At 41.2% G+C, this 27717-nt stretch overlaps 1 protein-coding gene across 11 annotated transcripts in view; it reads left to right on the forward strand.

Moving 5' to 3' along the window:
* DOCK1 (dedicator of cytokinesis 1) overlaps positions 1-27717 on the forward strand; it is a gene marked incomplete at both ends in the record, with an annotated part of 271662 nt that overhangs the window by 209017 nt on the left and 34928 nt on the right. For 8 of the 11 annotated variants that reach the window (XM_079535574.1, XM_079535579.1, XM_079535577.1 and 5 more), the window contains 11 exons: positions 3719-3804; positions 3998-4154; positions 7254-7294; positions 8543-8633; positions 12052-12171; positions 19602-19691; positions 22170-22274; positions 24483-24624; positions 24799-24877; positions 25347-25431; positions 27300-27386. In XM_079535574.1, coding sequence (XP_079391700.1) covers positions 3719-3804; positions 3998-4154; positions 7254-7294; positions 8543-8633; positions 12052-12171; positions 19602-19691; positions 22170-22274; positions 24483-24624; positions 24799-24877; positions 25347-25431; positions 27300-27386 — 1083 coding nt within the window. The remainder of the gene's footprint in view (positions 1-3718; positions 3805-3997; positions 4155-7253; positions 7295-8542; positions 8634-12051; positions 12172-19601; positions 19692-22169; positions 22275-24482; positions 24625-24798; positions 24878-25346; positions 25432-27299; positions 27387-27717) is intronic. The other 3 variants (XM_079535578.1, XM_079535582.1, XM_079535584.1) reach the window with 2 other exon arrangements.

Below are 27717 nucleotides of genomic sequence, written 5' to 3' on the forward strand. Positions count from 1 at the left end.
CCTTAAAAACCTCAAAATGCCACAGCTCGGTTCAACCCAAGAGGCAGCCAACAAAGCCCAGACCTACAGAGATTTGAGTAGAATTGATATCAGAAGAATAGTCATGGTCCTGTGTGACAAATGTAATTGCTCTTCTTCATATGACTAATCTCTTCCTAAAAAATGCATCACCTGCAGGGCTCCTGCTGGCAGCAAGTGTCATTTTTCACATTGGTATGGAAAGTCAATTTCATTCTGGTCTCATTAGAGAACATGAATTTTGTGACTTCTCTGTTTCATCGCCGCATTGCCTCACTGTTTTATTTGACACATCCTTTTACTGTGGGAACGTGTTTCAGCTTGGGGTTGCCTCTTAGAGGAGGTGGATTGCATTATTCTTCCTTTTCTCATTTTCCTGTCATTTTTTGAATTATGGATTCGTGGTATTAAAAACCTTATTTCACTTCACTTTCTATTCGTTCCTTCACAAATAAAGTAGTGCAACAGTGGAACAGGTTACCCAGAGAGGCTGTGTAATCAGCCATCCAAGGAGATCTTCAGGACTTGGCTGAGTTACAGTTGGCCTGCTCTGTGTTGGAAATGATTTTGCATCACCTGGGAGTTTGGACTAAATGACCTTTGAGATCTGTTCCAGTCAGCGTTCCTGTGAGTTTTTGTGGATGATTTGGGGCTTATAGAGAGCACCATTATTTCATCAGACGTTTTGGTTTCTCATCTCCAAAACAGTCAAGCGTAATAGTAAAAATTGTTTAAGGTAGAATATCTGTTGTTTGGGTACTTAGTTGATTTTTATCTCCATATGCACCACACAATCTCTAGGTAGGATTTCCTGTCAGCTCACAGTTAGGCTGAATTGTGCACGTTGTTAGCCTGTATCCCAAATTTGCACTGAGCAGTAGGTGAGCGGGACGTTTTCTGCAGTTACTCATCATGATAGCTCACAGTCACTGAGCTCACAGTTCAGTGTTTTTTATTTCTCACAGCAGAGTTTTTTATTTCTCTGTTCTTAAGACAATTCTGGCAGACTGCCGTGTGGAATGGAAAAATAACTCCAATGCAGAGGATGAAAACTCTGGGCTGGGCTGTGAAGATAGGAGACTCTGAACGTTGGTGAAGATGATGATGAGAAAACTGTGGAGGGTTTGAAATGGAGACAAGTGCCCTGATCTGCCTGTGGGTTTTCACAGTACAGTAATAGTACCCAAATTACTATAGAGCCTGGTAAGGCATTCAGAGAGTGACTTGTGTTTTGCAGTTCTTTGGTGTAATGTAAACAGACAAGCTCTATATACCAGTGCGCAGTTCTGCCTAAAAGGGATTTATATTAACCAGGCAGGAGCATCTTCATAGTCGATAGCCACATTTTGTACGCAGTCTCAGCTTGGCCAGAGAATGCACGTTCCCATGTTCCCAGCTGCTGGGCCTTGAGCAGAGCAGGGCCCTGCAGGAGGGCAGGTGAGCACCTCCAGCCCTGGGGCTGAGATGCTGCTCCTCATCCCCTGTGCTGCTGGCTTTGTCCTGTTCTGCTCACAGTTACCTCGCCGTGTGCATGCAGCAGTTGTTTCAGGACCAAGGCACTGTGGCAGAGCTAAGGGCAAGTGTGTGCTTGATGTTTGACAGAGACATTATGATAACCTCTGCTGGCAGAGAAAGGGCTGCGTGGGCAGAGCGCAGGATGCGGCATGTTGGCACAAGGGCCGGCAGTGGACGGAGCTACACCTCCTCAAAGTGACATAAATTAAGGTGGTATAAAAATGCTCTCTTGTCGTCAGAGTTTCATCGTGACACAAGTCTGTTGGCAAGGGATATGTGATCTCACGCTCCTTGCTGAAATAAAGACGCCAGCAGAACTTTGCATTGTGGGCAAGAAAAATGCAGCATCTCTAAAACCAAATCAAACCTAGCTGCTGGCTGCAGATAACAGCCCATCTTCTCCAACTCCCCTTGGGGCTGACCCTGTGGAAAATACCCATCCCCTGCTGTCTCTCCTGCCCTTTGGTTGCTCTGTGTGCAGTGGCCGGGGCAGCGGCACCCTGGGGTTCCACAGTTGTCACCCTGCTTGGCACATTGTGGCTAGGAGCAGGGCTCAGGCTCTCTCCCTCTGCACTGCCAGCTGGGGCACTTTGGGGCAGTGGTCCCTTCCCTGGTGCCAGTTACCAGCCCTCTGCAGACTGCTGGGCTGGCAGGATGCTCCACAGAGATTTCTCCTCTTGGTACGTGGGTTTTGATTTTATCTTTCAGCATAGATTTTAGCTAAATCTTCAGCACGTGACTTCCATTGCACAGCTTCTTGAAGCCGTGCTTATTGCCTCCTTGCTGGTGTCCCTGGTGAAAGAAAAGTCAAATTTTACCTTCAGACGTGCAGCAGAAGCCTGTGTTCTCACTTACAGAAAGCCCATTCTGATAGGCAGTGGAAAGTGGCTTTAGCAGAGGAGCTAGGGTTCTTGTCACTACAGAGCAGGTGTCCTATGAGATGGGAACAGTTTATAAAGAGCAAGAAATGCTGTTAGGGTACTGGGAACCTGTGGCACAGGGAAGGAAAGCTCATGGCTGGAGATGTGGTAATGCATCCCTAGCTTGGAAGGCTGTCGTACCAGGCAGTCTGTTCTGTTTTCATTTGCTTATGATATACTGTTAATATTAACTGCAGATGCAAAGTACATCTCTTGACATTTACAAAATGTTAGTACATTTTGTTCTTGCACAGGTGGCCCTTTGCTTCTCCTCTGAATAGTCAGGTACTGCTGAATCAAGTGACAATGAAAAACCTGAAGCCAACAGCTCTGTCAATACATCCCTGCTCTGACTAATGGGGTCACAGTCACCTGCAGGAGGATCTTCTTTTCACCCTGGCTCTTGTGCTGAGGTTTCTTGGCAATAAGTTGAATCACTGCTGATGTCCGTGCTTATTTAATGCAGAGATAGGAATTAGATGGCGAGGTTGACTTGTCACATGGCAGCAGACCTAGAGTGATCCTTCCTCTGCTCATGGTTAGAATTCATTCCTAATCTGAGCCCTAGCAAAAGAGCAGCAGCAGTAAAACCCTCTGTATTCATTAAAACTATGAATTACCCAGATTGCGTTTAAAATGTGTTCTAATGCCTGCTTAAGTTTGTGTTAATTCCCCAATCAAAATATTTACTCTCAAGTTGTTTGAAACGGATCCTTCCTGCTCTGCAGCGCCTTATTAATGGGTTTATTGAGTCATGCCACAGTAAGGTCAATACCTGTATGCTACAAAGAGATGGGATGTTAGCAGTGCTGGGGAGTTCAGTTGGCTGAGTGAGCCAACAGCCTGAGCAGCCTTTGGTGTTGTCTGTCATCTCTACTGGAGCTTTCACAGTTCCCTTATTTTGCCTTTGTTTCTACTGTCATTGTTGCAGGGGACATTGTGTCATTTTTTTTTTTTCCCCTCCTTATTTCCCATCCCTTTATCCTTGTCATTAAGCTCCTTATTTAGTTTTACCTAATGCAAATATTTAAGCTTCATTTAACAACACGACCAATGATTTCTTCAACAAAAAATCCTTGTAGGGCAGCAGATCATCATGGATGGTCTAATACCAGAGACTGCAAACTCTTAAAGTCAATCAAGCTTTAAAATAGTGGCAAAACATCTCACCGAGATACCCAACCAATCTGTGAGCCATTGAGACTGCAGTCATAAAGTGAAATATTTGCCATCTGATTATTTACGCTTGCTTTGTTTAATTATAGTTTGAAAATGAGATCATCACAAAACTGGATCACGAAGTGGAAGGAGGCAGAGGAGATGAACAGTACAAAGTGTTATTTGACAAAATGTAAGTGTTGATCAGCGGCGAGATTTATGTCATGGCGAAGTCAGGAGAGAGGGCAATTAGACTACAATGAACTTTGCAGCCCAGGAATAATTAAAATCTCTTAATGGTGCGCAATATTTAAAATTGCACCTGAGTCAAGGTTTTTTCTGTGCGTGTTTAACAAGGCGTGTGTAATTGGCTTTTTTTTTTTTAGCCTCTTGGAGCACTGCAGGAAGCACAAATACCTCGCTAAGAGCGGAGAAACTTTTGTCAAACTTGTTGTCCGCCTGATGGAGCGACTGTTGGACTACAGGACCATCATGCACGACGAGAACAAAGAGAACCGCATGAGCTGCACTGTCAACGTGCTGGTAAGCAGGAATCTCCTGCCTGAATCCATGACTTCGGTTGTGCACCCTTGGCAAAATACTTTGTTTAACGTGGAATCCGTGTGAAGATTTTCATTCAAGTTTAGTTCTTTTTTCTCTTTCTTTTTTTTTTTTAATGAGAGCAAACCTGTGAAAACATGGGTGATGACTTGAACTGCTTTGAAGAAGCAGTGATTCAGGACCTTGTCTCTGAGGGGTTGTTCGTTGATATTTACTGTTTGTGCATGAATGACTCTTATAGAAGAACCCTATAGAAGAACAAAAGAATTGTGTGTGGTTTGCTATTGAATGCATGTATTTGCAGTCCCGTTTGTATTCTGCTCCTGTATTCGGAACTTCTGAACGATATTGAATCATAGAATCACAGAGTGGCCTGGGTTGCAAAGGAGCACAGTGCTCATCCAGTTCCAACCCCCTGCTGTGTGCAGGGTCACCAACCAGCAGCCCAGGCTGCCCAGAGCCACATCCAGCCTGGCCTTGAATGCCTGCAGGGATGGGGCATCCACAGCCTCCTTGGGCAACCTGTTCCCCTGCCTCGCCGTGCTCTTAGTGAGAGTTATTAGTTCATGGGGAGCAGAAGCAGCTTGGTTTGTCCCTCATAGATACAAAATTTCCTAGTCTTCACTAGAGAAATTCTGCAGTGTCTGGTCTGCATTACAAACCTTGGTCTGTTCGGGTCAGAGCTGGAAGAGCAGGAGTTGGTTCATAGTAAGCTCCTCACGCTTGTTGCTGGAAACATTAGAGGATGAGATTATTACAGAATCAGCACATCCAGATAAACTGTGTTAAAGTTTAGAGACCTCTAACATACTGCTGGTTAGATTTGATGTTTTTTATTAGGACTCAGTAGTAAACTGCTAGCAATTAGGGAAACATAGCTACTATCCGCATAACGTTATCAACACATACTTCATTTCAATGTGTGGGGTGCAGACAGTGCTTATTGCCTAATGCACTGTGGCTGATAGATTTCATTCAGCTGGGCTGGAAAGATCTCAGTAAATAGTTTGTAGCTTTAGCACTTGGGAGTGCTGCAAATGGGCTCAGCTCATGCAGCACAGCCTTTGTGCTGCAGTGTCGTGTAAGCTGTAAACGAAATGAGAGAGTATAGAGACATCAAGTCAGGGATTGGGATTTTATTTTTAGTTTGTTTTTCCTCGCTGTGCACATCAAAAAGCATCAGAATGTTTAGTAAATGGGGAAGGAGGGGAAACTCGGAGAGATGTCACCGGCTGTTGATGCAGTGAGTGCCCTTGGGTTGCTGCAGAAAGGCACCGTGTCCTCCTGATCAGAACTGGAGTTACAGAAACCTGCAGTTAGCACCAGGCAAGATAGAAAATAAAAATCACACGCTCTACGTGCTCTGAAGCATGACAGCAATGTATAAAGCTAGGGAAATTTCCTAAGGAAGGTGAATGGATTCATCTTTCCTTTCATTGTAACGCTCTTGAGGCTCTTCCCAGTAATTCTTGCCATAGCAGCCACAGGAGAGCTGATGGCACAGGCAGGGTTTGGTTTTGTTTTCTCTGTCTCCTGATGGTGATTTTTGCCATCAAAATTCTTCAGGTGGTTGCAGGTGGTAGATCCTGTGGGTGATGTACTGCTGTCAAGTTAAATCACGTTGAGTTCCCCACACACAGCCCTGCCACCCAAGTCTGCAGAAAATGGATGAAAGCGTCACGGGGCAGAACTTCACTTAGTTTTCAGTAGGTATGATTTAAAACCTGAGGTTGGTTTGAAAGTCCCGTTTGCCCTCCAGGGCCAATACAGTCTTTTCATCATTCTCCATGCACCTGAAGTGAAATTTATGCCTTTGCAAAATCTGACCCAGGGCCAGCGCTCAGCGTAATTCCCACTTGAGGTCTCAAAAGAGTTCTTAATTGGGCCTTTAATAATACACAGGCTTTCACAGGATTAGGTTTGCCTGTATCGACTATAGCTTAAGTCAGAGGTTTTGATATGCATTTAAGCCAATGCTGATGTTAAAGCAAAATAAAAGCCCTCTCTTTCCCTTGGCTGCTTGTTCCTACCTCTGCCAGCCCTGGCAAAGTATGTGTGCAGCCAAAGGAGCGGGCAGGCTGCAGGAGGGATGGTGCTGGAAGCTCATTCTGACAACACAGAATAATAAACAGAATAGGAGAGGAGAATTTTCTGGGGAGTGTCATTCCATTTGGTTCAATTCATCTTTTGAGTTCAACCCAAAACTAGAGAGTTGGCTCATGTGAAATTGTATGTGCACTGAAAAACTGGTCCTTTGCAACTCGGCAGTGTAGATTCCATCACACATTTTGGATCTCCTCGAAGGGGATGAGTTTGTATTGGGCTTATGCATGTGCTGTTGTTTGGCTCATAAATGTTCTACTGCCTGCTCACACTGGTTTAATTTAGCACTGAAACACACAGCAGTTCAGTAGAGGATATAAATTTCTTTGTAATTTGTTTTCTTAGATTTTTTTTTTTTTACCTTTTGAAGGCAAACTTTAAATTAGATTCAGAAAAGCCTTTAATATCTTGCCCAATTTATCATATCCTGTATTTACAATATTTTTTGTGTTAACTAGTTTATCTCAAGACCAGAGGCACTCAGACATTTCTGAAGGGAATGATGAGAATGAAACCAGATAAATAACACTAATCTAACATTTTATTTCAAAGGAAACTATTAGAATCCAGGGGCAGGTGATGTATTGCTCAGCTAAGGTTTAGAATTTTAAATCTGTAGAACAACTGTTTCTTAAAAATTAGGGTTTTGTACATTACAAAGTTTCAACTGAAATGGAAAATGATGCGTGGCTTGCAAATGCCAGAAGCAAATATCTACTGGTAATACTCTTGCAAATTCTTAACCTTTGCAGTAAGATAGAAGCCCTAATGTGCTACATCACAAAACATCACAGTGCTGGATTTTGTAAGTTAAATAACTTGGGTTCTATCACTAGAGGCAGATTTTGTTTTGCAGTTTTGAGGTTGATGCCATCCAGTAATGAATTTTTAATTCATAACATGTTCCTTGTGCATTTCTTACTGTGAAATCAAAGACTTTAACAATTTTTTTTTTTTTATTATTTTATTTCTTTTCAGAATTTCTACAAGGAAATTGAGAGAGAAGAAATGTACATAAGGTTTGTAAACATGATTGGTGACAAAAATCTGCTTGACTGAGTGTGGCAAAATTGGAGAAAATTAAAATCTTATTAAGCAGTCAGTTGGGAATGAAAGGAAAGATGCAATGGAAAAGCATCCCTTCTGTGGACCATAAGGACATTCAGAAGCTTGTCCTCACTGAGAGCAGTGAGCGTTTGTAGTTAAATACATGGGATTGTTTTTTGTATCCCTCCTCCAACTTCTTCAGTTTTATTATGATGGGCACGTCAGCAGGCATGAATGTTATCACATGAGGAACATAACTGAGTCAAAAGAAAACTGACTGAAGAAACAATTTTCCTTCCTAGTAAGGCAGAAAGTATGTGACTTGGGGTAAAATGGGCTATTAAATAATAATGATGACTGATACTTACTTTAAAGCTTTTAGGAATCCTTCAAAATCTATTCTCTCACACAAAGTGAAAATGGTAATACGTTGTTGTGCTTTTTGTAAACCTCAGGGTTCCTAGTCCTCTATTTGTACTTTGGCTTAAAATTGGCTAGACTGTTGTGCTGCAGTGATGAAGCTTCTCTTTGACTGCTATTTTAGGTAGCTAAGTATTATTCATGAATTCATTCTCAGATGCTTGTTATCTATTCGGAAGACTTTTCTCTAGTAAACTCACTTCCTATTGTTTAAATGGTTTTAATTATTGCTTTAATAAAGTGCAGAAATGAATAATATCTAACAAAAGGCAGGATTGGGAGCTGGACATGTACCTAAAGGCACCAGTCTGTCGTGAGCAGCAAGTTGCCCTCCTTGGCAGAGATGTAAAGATAAGCTCTCACTGTGCATCTGCCGCTCAAATTCTCTCATAATTCTGTTAACAAACTCCTATCAAAGACACATAAATAGTTTTAAATTCTTTTAAATTCTTTTTATAAAGCTGACAAACAAAGGAAGATAAACCCTTTCAGAGGTTTGATGATACAGAAGTTGAGGAATCAGACTTGTTTGTTTCTGTAACAGAGCAACTAGAGCAATGTCCTGTGTATGGAATTCATTGCTTTTCACAAGTCATTGGGAGAAAAGCTCAGTGGAAATGCAGGTGGTCCTGAGTGGTTCTGAACACAGAAATATGGGCACTGAGAAGTCACCCCAGGTGTACTGAGATGTTTAAAGACAGAGATGAACTGTTGTAGTCTCCAGAGCAAGTTATTTTGAATTAATTTGTAACATTTGATAGCCAACCTTTTTGAAGAAGGAATGCTTTTATTACTTTCAGGTACCTGTACAAACTGTGTGACCTGCACAAAGAATGTGATAACTATACAGAAGCTGCCTACACGTTGCTCCTGCATGCCAAACTTCTCAAGGTAAGCACTGACATTGCAAGGCTTGGAAATCACTCTAGCACTAACCAGCAGTAGTGTGTTTCTGTCACTCCTGCAACCAGCCCTTACAGTGATTAACATCTGTGTGCTGTTTCTTATTTCAGTTTAATGTTTTGCACGTGTAATGAATTCCTCAACGTGCAGGAAGCAAACTCTCTGCCCTTAGTGTATAAATATGTGTAAGTGTATAGATATGAATGGAAGCACAGTCAAGTAAAGACCACACATTAAAAACTGTAAAAGCTGTAATATGAATTTCCTTTAAATATCAAAATTATGCAGTGTGTGGAGGCATTTGTTTCTTATGCCAACAGTGAGTGTTTTGTAAGCCTTAGGTATTATTACAGAAACTATGCTAATAGTAACCCCTTTTGTAGGGAAGTGTATCTTGTTCCATGCTGTGAATTGTTCTTAGCAATCTTTGATTTAATCTGAGCAATCTCAGGAAAACTGGTGGTGTAAAATGTCTGGAGAAGTTGAGAAGTGGAGGGCGTTAAATCAAGCACTTCTAAAGGATGTATGAGGAATTACTTGTGCCTCAAAACTGAGTAAACTGCATCCAAACTATGAGAAGACTAAGTATGATGAGGGCATACTTGTGCAGTTTAAATTGAGACACTTTGAAATATATTTACTATGTTTTAAAATAAGTAGAGCATTGTTACTCAGAGAGAATGAGTAAAATTTGTCTGGAGAGTAAAAGCACAGAAGCAATAGCTTTATGCGTTATTAAAAGCAGGGACAGTTGTTGGACACAGCCTACTGGATGCAGTTACTTCTTTAATAATGAAATATTATGGGCTGAGATGCATCTCAGAGGGGTGAGGAGCTGGGGGAAAGCTTTGGCATCTTCGTTCACGCAGACAGGTGTAGGTTCTCACCTGTGGGTAGAAGTTGGAGCGTGTAACTGACTGAGTCTGTGCAATAAAATGTCTCATGTTCCTACTGGAGACGTACAACACAACTGCCAACTTGTGTGATATTTGCTTATCAGGCATTGTAAGAGTGAGCCTCATAGAGAAGGTACAACATTGCCTTTCCCACGTGCTGCATTTCCTGGAAAAGTAATGAAATGAGTGGTGCCAAAACAGTCATTCACACTTTTACCCTTTATATCTTTACCTCATTGGTCAATATGCTTTATGTGACTATAAATGAGAGCTTAGCCAATTTCATTTTTTCTTACAGAAAATCTTCAGAGGCTGGATGAGTTACCTTAATATACTCTTTTAATTTACTTGAAAGAAATATCCAGTCTTATTTTATTATGACGTGAACCAATAGAAAATGGCAGATATAAGGGTAATCTTTATTGTAGGCTTTCATGGTTAAGCAGGTGTTTGTTTATGAATATACTTCATAGGTTGGAAATACTGTACTGCAGAAGAGCATTGATCTGTCTCCTGTGACATCGTGGTACAAGTTAGTGGGTGGAGGAGCTCCGTGCTACTTGAGTTACAGCTGTATCATGCTGTGTGTAATTTCAAGCAGTTGAGCTATTCTTTCAAACCTCGAGGACAGGATTTTCAGTGACACTCATCATTCTCATATGTTACATCAGATTGATTTTAATGGGATCAGTCGTAGGTCAAGACTGAGAGCTTTGAAGAATTTCACCTGTAGGTTTGCAAGTATGCCGTTTTCTCATCATTTTCTCCAGGTTACTGTGAGCTGATGATACAAACTTTGAAAAAGAGACTTTATGGCATAAAATAGTTTTAGTTTTCAACCCCACAAACAAAAGATGGTGGCTCTTAGTCAACTGAAAAAAATGCCATTGCATTGGAGACTCACTGAAGTTTATCTCTTCCATAAATATGGGTTTGCAGCACAAAGCTGTACTTTGGAGCTTGGAGAGCTCCATTGTGATTTTTTAGGAAGAATGTAAAAACGGGAAGGCTGTAAGAGAGCCACAAACTATAGGAGAAATGAAGGAAGGTTCTGTCAGCAAGAAATGTCAAGTGCTCTGTGGTTGGCTTGTCAAAAAGGGATCCATTTGATTTGCATCGAATGACTGTCTTCAGGGGAGGGAAATGATATGAAAGAGCCTCCTGTGGTTGGCTAAGGAACAGATTATAAAAGTTCAGAGCTGCTGTCTGACATACCTACAGCGGGCAGTCTGTAGCCACTGCAGTGTGCTGCCAGGGCTGGGGTGCAATGTTCAGCTCCTCTCATCTCCAAACAGTGACAGAATGTGTTTCTGCAAGATGCTGCTGTAACGAAACACGAGCACTGTTTAGCCAAATATAAACATGTTGGCCAAATTAAAAAATAATTGGGTGAAATTTAAAAACAGACGTAGGAGGTAAAACCAGATGATATGGCAGCAGTTCTGTGAAGAAATCTACGAGTTGATGATCTCTGTACAGATTTCTTCTATTCCAAAAGTTATTTTATTTTTGTGGCCAGTCCTCCTTCTATAGTGACTTTGATTTTTCAGAGATGAAAGTGAACAGTTCTTTAATTTTATTTTTTTTTAACTTCATTTCTTAAGGCAACAAGCCATATTGGAGCACCTGTCCCTGTCTCTTTTTCAATCTATGAAGTTTCATTTGATTTAATGGAGATGTGTGATTTGATTTGATGGAGTTTTGTGAGTCTCTTAGGTATTAATTTCCTGCTAGCCTCATGAAAATAGATAGCGTTGGAGAGGTAGGATATAGTGTTAGTATCCTGTCTGGGGAGAAGGCTCCAGTACTGTCTCATCTGCAGATGGGTCCTAGGGCAAGTTGGTGGGAGGAGGGGAGGGAGATGTAGAAGCGATACGAATACTGGAGCCCAGAGGTTTCAGTTGTGTCTTTCCTTTACTGGGCACCAGAATATGGAGGTGCGAGAGAAAGCTATTGGGAATTAGATGGTTTTCTTGGGACTAAGGGAAGACCCATTTAATATCTTTGCCTTGTTTATCTGTTAGGCATTGGTCAGACAAACAACTGTTTGCACGTGGGCTGTATGAAGCTGATTGCACTTTTCCACACCTCCAAACGTTCTCAATTCATTTTAGCTTTTTAATTTCTGTGCCTCCAGTCATTTCCATTTGTGCTGATGTATCTAGGCTCCGGGGCATCTCTCAACATAAACCTGCTAATGTTCATTATGCATCCAGCAGGTTGCACCATCAGCAGGCCAAGGTCAGGCTCATCAAACTCACTGAGGAGAAGAAGCCTCCTAAGAAGCTTCCTTCCAGCTGATATATGTAATTAGCCTCCAATTATAGATACAGCATGGAAATAAATGGTCCTTGTGCCCAGGGAATCAAGTTACACAACCACATTAAAATATTTGCAAGCTGTGATACCACTTCTTTGAATCAAGAATGTGTATTTTATTTAGCCTAAATTTACTGACACATTTCGTAAATTTGCCTTCATTTTTCACTTTTTCTTTCTGCATGATTTAGTGGTCAGAAGAAGCGTGTGCAGCGCATCTTACCCAGCGGGATGGATACCAGGCTGCTACTCAAGGACAGCTGAAAGATCAGCTGTATCAAGAAATTATCCATTACTTTGACAAGGGCAAGGTAAAAAGAGGGGAAAAAAAAGTCCAAACATGTTTCTTTGCTTTTCTCTAACTTACTTACAAGTTGAATAGTAAACATTGTTTGCATCAACTGACCTTCGGGGAGTTTTAAACGTGTAAGTCTTTATATGGAGTGCTTTATGTGAACACCCTGCCAGCACTTGGAAGATAATAATACTAAAAACAAAAAAAAAGTAGTGAAAAAATCAATGGTACATTTATAACTGCTCTGTTAAAGGTAAATGTATGTTCATATGGTGCCACGGAGAACATGAAAAGGAAGTGATGTGTGTAACTTACAGGACTTGGTTTTTCCAGCAATTGCAACAACTAATGCGATCCTTCAGTTACTCGTTTTATCTTATGTGCAGACAAAAACACAAGTGTCAGAGTGGACGTGTGGTCTGTACTGTAAGAGGTTGATGGAGAGACAGAGATGTTGTTGCTCCTGCTTTTCTGAAAGGAATTTGCATTTGATGTTGTGAGGTGGGAAGGGATGGGTGTTGGCGTTACCTGTCCACAGAGATGATGGTTTTGGTATGGGAGGCAGGGAGAGATGCAGGGACATATCAGGGCCTGGAAACGGTGTGCCTGGAGGGTGTCAATGGAGAGGTAAAATTCTCTTCATCGGGATGTTCCAGAAACATCATCTTGTTCTTTCCTGTAGTGGTTTAACACCAGTAGAGTGTTCATAGAATCATAGAATGGTTTGGGTTGGGAGAGACCTTTAACACTGTCCAGTTTCAACCCCCTGCTATAGGCAGGGACTTCTTCCACTAGACCAGGTTGCTTACAGCTCCATCCAGCCTGGCTTTGAATGCTTCCAGGGAGAGGGCAGCCTGTTCTGGTCTCACCACCCTCACAGTAAAGACTTTATTTCTATTATCTAGTCTCAATCCACCCTCTTCCAGTTTAAAACCATTTCCCCTTGTCCTGTTACTACATGCCCTTGTAAAAAAAAAAAATCCCTCCCCAACTTTCCTGTAGGCCCCCTTCATAAAAGGCCACCAAGTTTGTCAGCCACCTTGGTTGCCACCAATCACCTCATCTTTATTTTCCATGTGCCTAGAGTGTTATTTATTTAAAAGCAATGTTTGTTGCTTAAATGTAGTTCAAACAGAAATGTTATTTACTGGGAGAATTAGAGAATTCTCCTACAAGCTCATGTTATTCAAGTAGGCTTTTAGCAGAGTCAGATCAGTGTTTTAAAAGAAACTTTGCTTCAAAGGTCAAATTTTACTTCTTATCTTAATGCAATATTTAGAAATGCTATATTGTGATAGCAGCAGGCTCACAGCTCATGCACATACAATGAGCAGAGCAGCACTGATTTCCACAGCACACTGTGGAAAGAGATCTTTATCAAATGGAATAACCACTCTTAATTTTTTTCTAGTTTTGCAACCAGAAATGAAAAGAAGTAGCGCTGAAAATTCTATGTTGACTCCATTTCCTCACAGTTATGCAGCTGAATCTTCATTACTTTAAAATTTATTGGTGAAGTATAACATTGAAGGGACCACTGTGACCACTTGCTCATATTTCTTTGCATAACTGGGATTCCTGCTTAATTTATTTTGGTGAGCAGAGAATTCATTTTCAAAACACTCTTGCCCGTCTGCGGATCTTTGCTCACTTGTTTTCTGGTCCCCTGAGTCAGTGATAAGGTTTTGTATCATTCAGCAGAAAGGAAAAAAAAATCAATATATAAAGAGAATATGGAAATCTAACAAGAAGTTTCAAATGGCTGATTTCTGCAGTAGAATTAAGGTAATGCTCTCAGCCGGGGTGTTCTGACATTAGGATAAATTAACTTCTTGCATTTAACTACGCAGTTTGCAAATTTAGCAGCTACTTTAACTGTGTAATTCTGTGATCAGTAGCACATCTGGAACAGTATTTATGTGTGTTTTTAGAATCATGTACTGATAAGCTAACAATTTCTGCCTCTGCCTGGCAGTTTGCTCTGTGTTGATCCTGTTACTTTGCTTTCTTCTCCCATAAAGTTAACAAGAGGTGTCCACCAATGGCCCTTTTACTCTAGACAACTCTAGAGCTACTTTCAGGCTCTTAGAGAAGCTTGGTAGTTTTGTTTTAAAGCTGTTGTGAGTGCATTCCTCTTCTGCCCCAGCCTGCCAGGCTGCCTTGAGATGTACCCATGGTTAGAGGCATGTAGCACAGCAGGATCTCTCAGAAGGTAACACTGGGTTTTAAAATGCTGGCATTTCTTGGTAAAGGCTGTTGTAGTTCAGCCTCTCGACAATCACGATCCCGTTCTCTTAATCAGGGTAATTTCCCCAGAGGAAAGCTCGAGGCACTTTTCAAGTGTAGAACAACCGTGAAGCTTACTCCTTAAGTATTAGCTTGCAGGTTGAGGTGTATGTAGAGGAAGGTGTAATTTTATGTATTTACTATGCAGAGAAATACACCACTTCTAGACCAGAAGTGCCTGAGAAGTTTGTAATTTAACAGGACCACGTATGAGCATGTGCTGAATGTCACTTGTCTGTGAACAGAATAATAGTGTTCACCACAAGTATCCTTGTTAGGAAATTAGGATTTCCAGGTACAATTTCTGTTCTTTGACACTGTGGCTCTGATTCCTCATCAGTAGTGCTTTTCATTACTCTTCAAGTCCCTCCTTTCCAGAATGAAAAGTTGCTACTTCCAAGTCTTGGGCACGTGTATATTTTCCTCTCTCCTGGATTTTTCTGCCTTTACTGTGGTGTATGTTGTACTTTCCAGTCTTATCTCCATCTCTCTGGGCCTTTGCCCTTAGAAGTTTCGTCTTTGCTCTTATCCCAGCAGTCTAGCATGTCCTCTGAACTGCACTTCAAGTGTTTGCTCTTTCTGTGTTTTGTTGAAGTCTGGTAATTTTCAACAAAGCCCTTAATCCAGGGACTTTACTGAAAATTGCTGGAGCGTATCACAGTGAGAAGGGAAAGTAGAGGCAAAAATAAAAGGAAGAAGGAACAAGCTGAAATTTGTGGAGCAATTGGTGTTAGTCAATGCTGATGTGCTTCTGAAGCCAAGAAATTCTCTGGTGTCATTGACAAAGTTATCATCTTGAAGCAGGATTTTGTGGTCTCCATAGCCAGACAGGAAGCCACAGCGTTCCTACCCTGGCAGTAAGATGTACAAACCACAACGTGTTCAGAGTTTGCTGGTGGAATCCACAGTCTATAAATGAGTAAATGTTTTCTGCTGCTCCTTTGTAAAATTGCATTGGTCCTGTCCAGGAAAAAAACAGGTAAATGCACGCTCCTCACCTGTTTCATCTCCTTCATCCCTCCCATCTCTGAAGCCCACAGGAAAAAGCTTTTACTGTTTTACTGGAGGCACGAATACTTGAAATGCCCCAGTAAATGGGGTATCTTACACCTCTTGAATGCTTTGCTGGCAATAGAGAAATATTGTTTTAATACTATATTTAAAATTTTAAGCTTTCTGATCCTTAATTAATGCTATCTGAAATATAACCAGTGCTGGGAATGTCCCTCATGCCTCACAATATTGCATGATAATATGCTTCTCCAAGAATGTTTCGTTTCTGCTGACCGTTAACTCAGCATGAGCTAAGAAATATCCTAAGATTCTCCTTTGCTGCTGTTGAAGATCCTCAAAAACTAAATTGAATGCTGTAGTTCTCCCTTTGCAACAAGCAATCTGGGCTTCAGAAGTAAATTAAATTGCTTCTTTTTCCCTAAGATCTCCTGAATTCTCAAAGTCCTTCGCATAAAAATTTGCAGCTCCTGCCTACATCTTAGTTTAGGCTGTACACATTTTTCTTATTCCTTTAGTATAAAAACCATTTTCCTCCCACTCTCGCAAACCTCTCTCTCTGGTACACTCTGCAGATAAATTGTTTCTTGTGTTAATGAGTTGTATATTGTACAAATCCTGTGTAGCAGCTCCCAGTACGGCTCATTCCTCCAGAAGACCTGCCGTGTCCTGGGCAAACCTGGGAAAACTTCCAAAGCAGGAAATCTGTCAGGCAGCAGATGGGGAGTTATTGACCTTCAAGAGTATAGATTTCATCTATCAGAATCCTTTGCCACAGCCATGCAATCCTCACCTGAATAAATCTCCTCCATACCAAGCAGAACATTTTCAGACTATTTCACAGGGTATTTTAAATATACAGTTCCAACTCCTGCTACAACGTAGAAAGAATTGCTGGATTTAGTTTTATTTTCAGCAGCATTGCAGGTGTTGTAGTCCAGCTGCACAAACAGTGGAGAGAAAAGCCAAGTGTTTAATTGACTCGTGGACCTCTGGAGTTCGGGGCAGTTGACATTTTATAAATTGAGTCTTACAACACAACTCCTTGCCATTCCTTTGGAGGATTGAGCCGGACAGTTGGATTTCAGAATAGAGATGCTGGAGCAGAGTGGGGTTTTTAAGAGACGGGAGCAACAAAAAGTGAGTCCTGTTCTCGCAGGCAGATTCCTTGCCTGGAGAGGTGCCAGATGCTGGCACAAACTGAAGCAGTCTTTTCTCAGAGTTGGGCAGTTTTATCGTGCATCTGCTGTGGAATAGAGAGGGAATCGTTTTGCTTCTTTGCTGTACTTGGAAGTGTTGCATTAGAAATAATGTGACAGAACATGAGTATTGTAACTAGTGAAGTAACTTCTGAAGAATGTTTAGAGTAATTCCAGTAATTGAAGTCAGAAACAAATGATGTAATACCTGTTTTTTTTCCTATTCATCTTCATTTATGCATTAGGAAATGGTTATTAAAATGGAAGGATGCTAGTATTGTGTGGTTTACTGCTTGTATATTAAAGTTAAACTAAGTCTATATATTTAATCTGAGAATTCGTTCTTCAGCCTCTGACCAGAAGCATTTATAAAGTTCATTTCTAATCTTCGTATTCCCTAACTCAGAAGGGTTTGGTTGGGCTGGAGGAGGTGCGTCCTGGTAAGGGCCATAGAAGCACAGCCCCTGCTCTGGAGAAATTATGGTCTTGATTGACAGGGAAGGGAAATAAATAGGCCAGATGCAATTAATTTGCACTGAATGGCATGCACTGTCAGTGTCCATGTGCCAGGTGGGCTTTGGATATGTGGAGCTTGGTCAGCATTCAAAAGAAGAACTGAACGAGGTTGTTTACAGCATTGATGCAAGTCTAAAACTATTTCGATTTCCATTTGTATCAAATCTTGTTCAGCTACAAAGCTGTTAGCCTGAGGTCATCTATATGTGTATTTTCAAGATGGAAAATATGGTAGCAGTGCTTCAGCTTTGGTGAGTGACTGGTTAAGTGTGGGGCATGCAGAGAGCCGAGGCAAGGAGAATAACAGTAACACCATTTTCTGTGAAATGAAAATGTGCAGAAGTAGTTCTGGATGACTGAAGTTAAGAAGATGACAGCAGTCAAAATGAAGAAAGGTTAAATGGTTTTGAAAGGTTTCACTTGCTGACTTATTGAGCAGCCAAATGTTAGTTTAGTTTCTATAAATTGGTAGTGTGTTGCTCCTCTGAGCCAAAATTAAGACAGCTTAGTACGTGAGAACATGCTTCATGTCTGTAAACACGCCTTTACTATTTAGCCCATGTTAATTCTTGTCTAGAGATAAAAATACACTCTGTATCATCATTCTAGATTAGATTAAACACTGCGAGCCTTCCATTTGCGAAAGCTGTGTTGCAAGGGCGTAAAAACTGCCTTCTGATTCCTTGCAGACATGGGTGCCTCATTATGGTGATTGTAATTAGTGTTCCAATGTGGTTTTGATCTTCAAGGCACTTGACAAGCATTAGTAACTCATGCTCATTCCAGCCCTCTCTCTTAGATAAATAATACAGTGGAACTTGTTGTAGAAATGAGAAAAATCACAGAAGGGATTAAATATTGTGTGAATTGCCAGAAGTCAATCACCACTCAGACCCTACTTGCCCAAGGATCCTGTTCCCTCCTAGGAGCAGGGGATTCTTTTGCTCCAGGATTCAAAAGCTCCTTTTCCTTTGCTCAGATATACCAGCGACTGCTTGTGATGTTTCTGGCCTATATTTCTCCCTTACTTTGAGAGCCTGCCATCTTCCATAATTATTTTTCCTGCTAGCACCTACAGCATCCTTTTGATGCTCTCCTTTGGATATTGGTTTAGTGAGAACTATTGTTGATAGGTGGATGGTTGGATTGGATGATGTTGGAGGTCTTTTCCAACCTCAGTGTTTCTGTGGTTCTATGATTCTCCTCTAACATCGACAGCACCTCTCCAGATTGCTTCTTTCCAACCCTTCCCTCCATTAATCTGCTCGGGCAGCTTTTCAGTCCAGCCTTGGGTTTGTAGGATGGGAGCCCTCCTTCTGAGAATTGGCTTTTCTGTGGGTGAGCAGGGAGGAAGAGCAAGCTGGTGGCTCCTGCTCCAAGTCCTGCTTCTGTGGCATTGGTGTAGTGGAAGACTTGCTGAATATTCAGCCTGCCTGGTCTCCTAATTGCCACTTCCTGGGAAAAAAAATGAAGAATGATGGATCACTGGGAGGTTGGATGCTCTGATTGAAAGTCTTCTCCCTGTAGGGCTGGTGTCTCTGTTGGAACAAGGGAACTATATGTTCTGCCCTTTTGTTCAGTCCTCTTCCATCCTGCTGCCCTGTAGAGTTGCAGCCATCTCTGTATTTCACTGGGGCAAGGAACATGAGGAGAATTAGATGGCGTGGACAGGAGATTAAGACGAAGGGTAATATGAGACAAATTGATTTATAACTCGTTCCAACTCTTATTTTCTTAATAAAGTGAGGTCAGCATGGCCAGCCAAATCTCTGCAGCAGAAACAAATCATCGGGTTTGATGCTACGTCTCCTGGTGTGCTAATTTAAGCATTTTTCTGGGTTTGAGTGGTTCTTTACATTTAAAGTAGGAAAAAATGAAAAATACACACTTAAAAGCATGTTTGGTGCTCTACTCGTTAAGATTATTGGGTTCTGAAGAGCCGAAGGATATTGTTAAATTACTTTGGGTCAGTTGAGACAGCTGCTGAATTTCATGGTTGAAGAAGAAGAGAAGAAAAGAACCAAGGGAAATGTAATATTTGTCCAAAGCATTATCTGCAAGATGCCCATCCAGTTTAATATAGATTACAGATACTGGAGGAGGAGAGAGGTGATGATGAACTATAATCAATTAACGGCATTTATCAGCAGGCCTGGGTTCTGAGTGGCTCTGGCCAAGCCATGTTTACACATTGCTGGGTATCTAGTTGGCTGGCAACAATCATTTCATTTCTGAAGGAATACAGTCACTGTACTTGGTTTGCATGAGAGACATGTGGGTAATGCTGTCACAGCTATGTGACACATCTGATGCACAGTGTTTTCAATGCCTTTTGTTGTGTTTTATAAGGATTTATTTTATTCCAGGGTTGTTGTTTAACCATGGTGTGTAATTTGGTTTCGTTGTTGTTTTGTGGGGTGTTTTCTTCCAACAGATGTGGGAAGAGGCCATTGCCTTGGGTAAAGAGCTTGCAGAACAGTATGAAAATGAAATGTTTGACTACGAACAGCTCAGTGAACTGCTGGTAAGTTTTGCAGCGGTTTTTTGTCAGAATGCAATTCTTAAGGTTTTAAAATGATATTGAAAATCCTTCCTGTGAGAGTCAAATACTGAAATAGATGCCTGCCTTGGCTTTTTTTGGATAAACGTTGAATAACTGGCTACTAATGGCTACTAATTAGCCGAAAGAAAAATGTTGCCATCGGGTTAAGCTGATGTATTTGGAATATAAAAGGAAATTTGGAATTTAAATATAAATGGGAACAGGAAAAAATCGCCTTTCTCGTTCAAGTGTCTTTCCACATTCACGTTCCTTTTTTTAGGTATGAATAATCCCCAAGCATTCATGTCTAGAGTCAGTTATTTTTGCCCCGACACAACCCATTCATTATGCCTGCACCATTTTTCTCTTGCTCTTCTCCAACAAGATAAATGGCAGCTGTCACTTTCCCTCCCAACTTCTCAGCCATGCTCGCAGGAGTCGAGGCTTCATTCCAGTTACGTTCAGAAAATTCTTGACTGTCAGATTTTTTTAAAACGTTTTTTCCTTTGCACCCAGTTTTTATTTTTAATTGTTTCAGCTTTATCCCATTCCATCCTGGCTGGTCATTTACACACTGCCACTTGCGCCCTGTTTCTCAGCTGACACCAGTGCTCAGTTTGAGCCTGGCTGGGATCCATCCCTCCAGGAGCACTTCTTGGGGAGGAAAGAGTAAAGTCAAGTGCTGCTCTTCTCACTTCTATGATTTCTTCAGTCCTTCACCAGTTCTCTTTTGTGCAGTCCATCATTCTGTCCTCCAGCTCTCCAAGGCTGATTTTTTTTTTTTATCCTTTTTGCACGACCCTCTTCCTGTAGCTTTTTAACTATTTTTAGTGCCAAGCTGAGTGTATTCATCTGCCTAACAGATCTGGAGCGTGGTTTTATGTTGCTTTTTTACTCCAAGTTGTAGAGAATTAAAACAGAAAGCGTTTTTAAGGTGCTTTGAGAGGCAAGAAGAGTTTTCCTCAGCCCGCTGCTGACAGTGGGGCTGATTCCAATGGAGAGTATTCTGCATTTCAGTATGAAAGGAATCTGGTGGAGATTGCTCCTGAGCTGGAAATGACTCTCTTGTGTCAGGTGTGGTCATTCATCAGTAGATAACTGCCCTGAGTCCCTCATCTTTATTTTTCTGTCTCCTTCCTTTATGCTTACACATGGGAATGTGATCAGCTTTTGTCACAAAGGTGGCCATACTTTATCATGCTTCATCTGTTTTTGGCAGTTTGAATTTGCACTTTGTATGATGTAGCTGATGGTCAAAAATGCTGCTAGGTGTTTTCTACCATTTCTCTTCCAAAGTAAATATGTCACTGATTGCATAAAGGGATGTAATTACAACAGAGGCGGTGGTAGAAACTGATTATGGTTCATCTGCATATGGAAATGACGTTTCCTCCTCTTGTAATAAGGAAAATCCAGAACTGCCCACTGCAAATTTATCTGCTATTTGTTTATCAGACAGGAGAAACTGTAGGGAGCATCACAAAAATTAACAAAGTCATACATTAGGTGTTCATCCCTGGTTAGGCAAGGATGAAAACTCAAGCTCTAGTATGATTCAGGTCTTGCATATCCCATAGGCTTTTCTTATTGGTGCTGGTGAATAACAGTGAGCCAGTCTTAGGTGGTGGGGGGATGTTCCAAAATAAAAATTAATAAGTTTTTGTTTCTTTCTGTTATCCCTATTGTCTCTTTTGTTTAAGCAATATGAGATATTAGGCTCTAAAACAATTCACAAATGACAAAATAGTTTTGCTACAACTGAACTGAGAAGTGTGTGGCAGATCTGGGTCTTTGTAGTCATCTCGCTATTTACTGTTATCTGTCAAATGGGATCAGTAATAAACCTCTCTGAAAATCAGAATTTGTTCTCTTATGAAAAGTAATAGACTAAAAATAAGTTAATGAACAGATCGTCCAGAGCAGCACATTTGTTATTATTTCATCATTTGAGATGAAGAAGGATTCCACTTTGAAAACAGATGGCGTCTGACATGCGTGTATTTATTCCAAAACTTATATTTTCTGCAGTTCTCAACTGCGTGCTTTCCAGTGCAAATAAACAGTTGTAAATATGTAGGGGAACGTAATGAAATGCAACAGCAGAAAAGCCAGAAGTCAGCATCGTTGAGAGCCAGCTTTAGCAGCGTGCATTTCTCCATTCCAGTGTTTCAGCATTGGCAGTGCTGCAGCCATGAATTCAAGTTGCTGTGCAGATTCATGGCCTTCATCAAAATTTCATTATCAGAAGTGGGATAGTGAGGGTCACCAAGATGAGCTTGAAAACACTGGGTACAGAGTTTTGTATCTCAAAATATTGCTCTATATCTGTTAAAAAAAAAAAAAAAAAAGTGAAGAAAAGGGCAAGTGAGATTTGTCTTCAATTTAGGGCTACAAATAAGAGATGTACAGGCAATCTGCTTCAAGTTTATGTCATTAAAGTCTCTCGTGTTTATTTTCCAGAGAAAACAAGCACAGTTCTATGAAAACATTGTGAAAGTGATAAGACCAAAACCAGATTATTTTGCTGTTGGATACTATGGCCAGGGATTTCCGACTTTTATAAGGGTAAGTGTGCACCTTCATCCACAGGCAGTAGTCTGATTTGACCGTGTTGTGTTGCAAGTGCATTGCTGTCAGTGTGTTATTTACTATCTGCCTAACCTCGTGGTTGTTTCCTAGGTATATAAAACAATCATCTGCTTTTTATTTCCTATTTCCAATATGGAATGGTTTCATTTTAGTAGACAAACTTTTTCTTCCAAAATACCCAATACTTTATACTTCTCAAATGTTCATATCACTAGAAATGTAGATATAGTTACCCTAATCTGTAAATCGGGATAGGAATCAGCATCATCAGAGACAGAGAAATGTTTGCTGGACAGGAACAACAGAGACCCCAACCGTATGTGATTGTGTTTTCATGTGAGTTCCCTTTACAGCACAGTCTAGAAATGAGTATCAAAAATGTGTTTGATACCTTAAATGCAATCTTTTCTCACGAATTTTCACAATCTTTGCCAGATTAAAGCATGTGTCACTTAGACTTGCTTTACCATCATCAGCTAATAACATTCCTTTTTTTTTTTTTCTACTGACACCAGAATTGCTACGGAGTTGAACTGATGGTTGAATAAGGATGGGGAGTTAACACCTCTGAATTTCATCTCTGCAGTGAATCTCAGGACTCTGCCATTTTTCAGTCTATGACATGGAAATAACACACTGTATTTTTATCCACTCTTCTGCTCACATCTTTCTTTAAAAATGAGGATTTGGGGCTTGGAAAGAGTCTCTCTCCAAACCCCTGTGGAAGAGTTCCAGTAGATTAAGACCTTTCAAGAAGCAGAAGATTTCTTATGTTCCAGGATAGACTCAGAGATGTTGTCTTAGGCCAGGGCTAGCAGCAGGTTTCCTGCTGTGTGAGAGAGGAGTTCCTGGCTGTGGCTATATTGGCTTCAGGTTAACTCACTCCAATGATGGAAGTTCTTGCATCATCTCATGAAGCTGAAAACGCCTGTGGTTTTTCATATGCCCAGATTTGCTGTAATGCAGGTGCACTTTACCACCGATAGACGCTGTGAAGTGCAACAAATTCTCAGCTGAGCTGCCCAGGTGAAGGCCGTATTGTGCAGCACCCATTGTGTGCAAACTGTCAGGCAAAAAAGCTGGGAGCTGAGCTCAGTTGGGAGCCCACTGCCTGGTCTCCAAAACACTGTTGGACAGCCCTTACCAAAGGGACTCTGGGGCCCAGGGAAGTGGCAGGGTCAGCAGCTCCCAGAGCTGCCCTGCAGCATATGAAGTGCAGTTCTGCAAACTGACACAACCATATGTCAGGAACAGATGCAAATGCATGATGCTGTGCAAGCTGATGTGGGTTTGGGATCAAAAGGCTGATGCTAAAGAGATGTGATGTGAAAAAAACAAGAATGATTGTGGTGCTGGAAGTACACGTAATGTACATGTAATGTACATATAATGTATTTTATCAAGTGTCAGAGAAGAAAAATAGGATGTGTTAGGCAGCAAAAACATTAATAAGAATTTTTTAAAATGTTTGTTAATGATCTCTTATGTTTTACCATGCAAGGAGCATTTATTCCCTTATAATATTCCTGTAGGGAAGGCTTGCATTAACAGGAATCTCCGAAGTGATGAACACACAATAAAGAGCTGGATAACTTTGCAAAGGAACCCACTGCCACCAGTGAAATTTTGTGTCCTGTGCAGTTGCTCACAGTTGCTACCAGCATGATCACTGGTAGCACCCACAGTCTTCTTAACAGAGTCATTTACTGCTAAAATGGCATTCTTTTGTCTCTGTGCTTTCCTCTGCCGTTCTTGCTTGCTGACATTAATACCCTTTAGTAAATGTACTCATAGGAAAAGCCTAGTTCAGCTACTTACATCCATTCCATTATCTATAGAAGGTGGATGAGAAGGATGACAGAGGGAGGTCTTGGATTTGATGGACTTTATTTGTCTTAATAAGTTTTCAGGGCGTGTCTGTTGTATAGCTCCTTGAAATCATGTGTTTGGGTCCCATTGAATCCATTGTACATAAACCTAAAAATAAGCCTGTGCTTGGGGATCTGAATACCAAGACACAGTTATGGAGAGACACCTGTGCTTTCTTGAGTGGATGTAAAGTATTTGTCATCTATTGATTACATCCCAGTGTAAAAGCATCTCTCTGACCATCACTGGAGTCAACGCTTCTGAGATCCCAGTTCATTACTGGTATGGGGACTTCACCTCTCTATTTGTTTCCAGAACAAAGTCTTCATTTACCGGGGAAAAGAGTACGAGCGGCGCGAGGACTTTGAAGCCAGGTTGTTAACTCAGTTTCCCAATGCAGAGAAAATGAAGACAACGTCTCCACCGGGTGACGAGATCAAAAACTCCTCTGGCCAGTGTATCCTTGGATTGCAGGGCAGCTCCTGCAGAGAGGGGTTTGCTGGCAGCAAGCTGCTGCACTTTTCCCTTCGTTGGAGCACCGTGTTAATCTTGTTCTTTCACTGTGTTCCTGTTGAACTACCTGTGCTGCAAATTGGAGATTGTCTTTTCAGTTCTTAACCCGTGCTTTCAGATATCCAGTGCTTTACTGTGAAGCCAAAGCTTGATTTGCCACCCAAATTCCACAAGCCGGTGTCAGAACAAATCGTGAGGTGAGTTTTGATGGTTTTGCCAAGTTAATCAGACTTCTTTCTTAGCACTAAGACCTGTTTTCAAGCACTGGAATAGGTTCCCCAGAGAGGTGGTTGAGTCACCATCCCTGGATGTGTTTAAAAACCATTTGGATGTGGTGCTCAGGGACGTGATTTACCAGAAGGTTGTTAGTTAGGGTAGTGTGGTTAGTTTGCAGTTGGACTTGATGGTTTTTGAGGTATTTCCCAACCTGAGTAACTCTATGATTCTTCTTGTTGTATTTTGAACATATACAGAGCCAAGGAGTGTACGGATACAAGCATGTTTCATAGATATTCTTCATATTAGGTCAGATTCTGTCAAACTCATGGGGTAATAGTGATACTATAAATATTTGATACTTACACATAAGCTTTTTTCTAGTAGTGTTAAGCAGCAAATCCTAAACAGATACCAACTGATTTTGATTGTGCTCTTCCCCTTTTTCAGCTTCTATAGAGTGAATGAAGTCCAGCGGTTTGAGTACTCACGGCCCGTTCGAAAGGGAGAGAAAAACCCAGACAACGAATTTGCGGTAAAAGAAAAACCTTTGAATTTGAACCTTTTAATTTGAGCATTTTTCTTGTTTATTCCCCTGCATTTTTGATAATCTGAAGTATTTGTTGTGATTTGTTTACTTGACCATATATTGAGAGCTCAAATCTGATTATTTTTCATACAAGTTCAATTCTTAAAAAAGCATCTCGTTTTATACCAGCAGAAAAAAAATAGACAAAGTTGTGTTTAGTTTGTTACGAAGACGGGTTGAGGGAGCTGGGTTGGTCAACCTGGAGAAAAGAAGGCTGTGGGGTGACCTCTTTGCAGCCTTCAGTACCTAAAGGGAGCCTACAAACAGGAGGGGAGTCAACTCTTTGAAAGGGTGGATAACAGCAGGACAAGGGGAAATGGTTTGAAGTTGAAAGAGGGAGGATTTAGGTTGGATGTCAGGAGGAAGTTCTTTACAGTGAGAGTGGTGAGGTGCTGGAACAGCTGCCCAGAGAGGCTGTGGATGCCCCGTCCATCCCTGGAGGTGTTCAAGGCCAGGTTGGATGGGGCTCTGGGCAGCCTGGGCTGGTGTTAAATGTGGAGGTTGGTGGCCCTGCGTGTGGCAGGGAGGTTGGAGATTCATGATCGTTGAGGTTCCTTCCAACCCAAGCCATTCTGTGATTCTGTGATATGATATGATTGTTAAAAACTAGTTTGAGACAGAAATTTAACACTGTTACAGCTGAAAAAAATAGCTATATCTTGCCACAGCGTACCGTGCTACGAAAATCCTTCTGGGGCATCTTCTGAAAACAATTTTTTTGCAGCAGTGCAATTTTTTTTTTAAAGAAAACCGTATGTTTCAGCTAATGGTCAATAAAACTCCCTTTGAGCACAGCTTGTATTCATCACAATGTTTAGAACAGGCTACATCAATTTGATTGTCCTTTTTTATGGTCACCAATTTATTCACAGTACCAGTAGGTGTAGTTAGTAGTGAAATAGCAGTAGCAGAATTTAAGAAATGATGCATTAACTTATTATTTTAAGGAAAGAACTTGGTTCTCTGTAAGTTGCAGGCTCTAATGTAATCCTTTTGTTAATAAATGCCAAGCACTTGGTTTCCTACAGACTGAGCATTCATCGAGAGACTTCTTCAGTGTCCCTGGCCTCTTTCACTGGCTTTTCTTTCAAAAATCATTAATTTGGTAACCTAAGTGGATTTAGCTGAGTAAGAAACCCTCTTTTTATGGAACTGTGATGCCAGACCTCAGTTCCACTGCTTACAGTATGAGTATACATAAAAAATCAAGTATATCGAACTCACTTTGAAAGCTCTTCTGTTAATGGAAGATGGAGTAAATAGTTCAGATTTTTTAGAAGCCCCATCATAAATAAGAGGAACTACCAATTGTTCCAGTTGTAACAAATCAGATCAAGAGGTGTTTTGGTCAGCTCCAAGGTCAGGCCCAGGTGCCCAAGGCTTTACCCTGGTGGCTCCTGAAAGCCTCCAGGATGGGGAGGACACAGCCTCTGTAGGGATGTTGTCTCTCTGCTGCACTTTCCTCGCATCCAAGCGATGTGGTTTGGTGAAGGATGGTCCATGAAAGTCCCAGAAGGTACGTAGGAGAACGTCACTTTGGTCAAACATCTGTGTCTTCTAACACAGTGCTCCCCTGTTGGTAGGAGAGCATTCTTTTCTCTCATGAAAGTATATCAGTGTCACTGTGCCAAAGTGACCACAGATTTAAATCATCACTTTTCCGTCATCTCCCCACGCAGATTCTATCTGAAATTTCCCTCTGGCTTCGTAATGTCTGTCAGATTGCAGGTCTTTTGCCTCATGATAATGTTTTAAGTCTTTCTTAAGAGAACAGCTATCAATCTGGTAACGTGATGTGTACGTTTTCTTTGCAGAATATGTGGATCGAGAGAACCATCTATGTGACAGCATACAAGTTACCAGGGATTCTGAGGTGGTTTGAAGTCAAATCAGTTTTCATGGTGAGTTCAGTTTGGTTTTACTGAGGTTACATAAGAGAAGGGGGCTTTTATACAGCCAGGGAGCATTTATATTTCTGTGTGACTGTGCTTCTGTGAACAAGCAATCAATGTGACTGTATCTGCTATCCTAAGACAAGGGGAACCTGCTTGCAGAGGATGCTGATTATTGACTAGGGGTGACTAAAGTAATGATTTCCACTCCTGATACAAGGTAGTGCATGCTGAACCTTCTGGACCTTTAGGGCAAGGTCTGATAAAGTACTTGAAGTACTTCTATAAAGCATTTCCATCTTTCAGCAGGTGAGCCGTTACAGCCTGTGGCTTAAGCCAC

Source organism: Tetrao urogallus (assembly GCF_951394365.1).
Source record: "Tetrao urogallus genome assembly, chromosome: 5".
Taxonomy (NCBI): Eukaryota; Metazoa; Chordata; class Aves; order Galliformes; family Phasianidae; genus Tetrao; species Tetrao urogallus.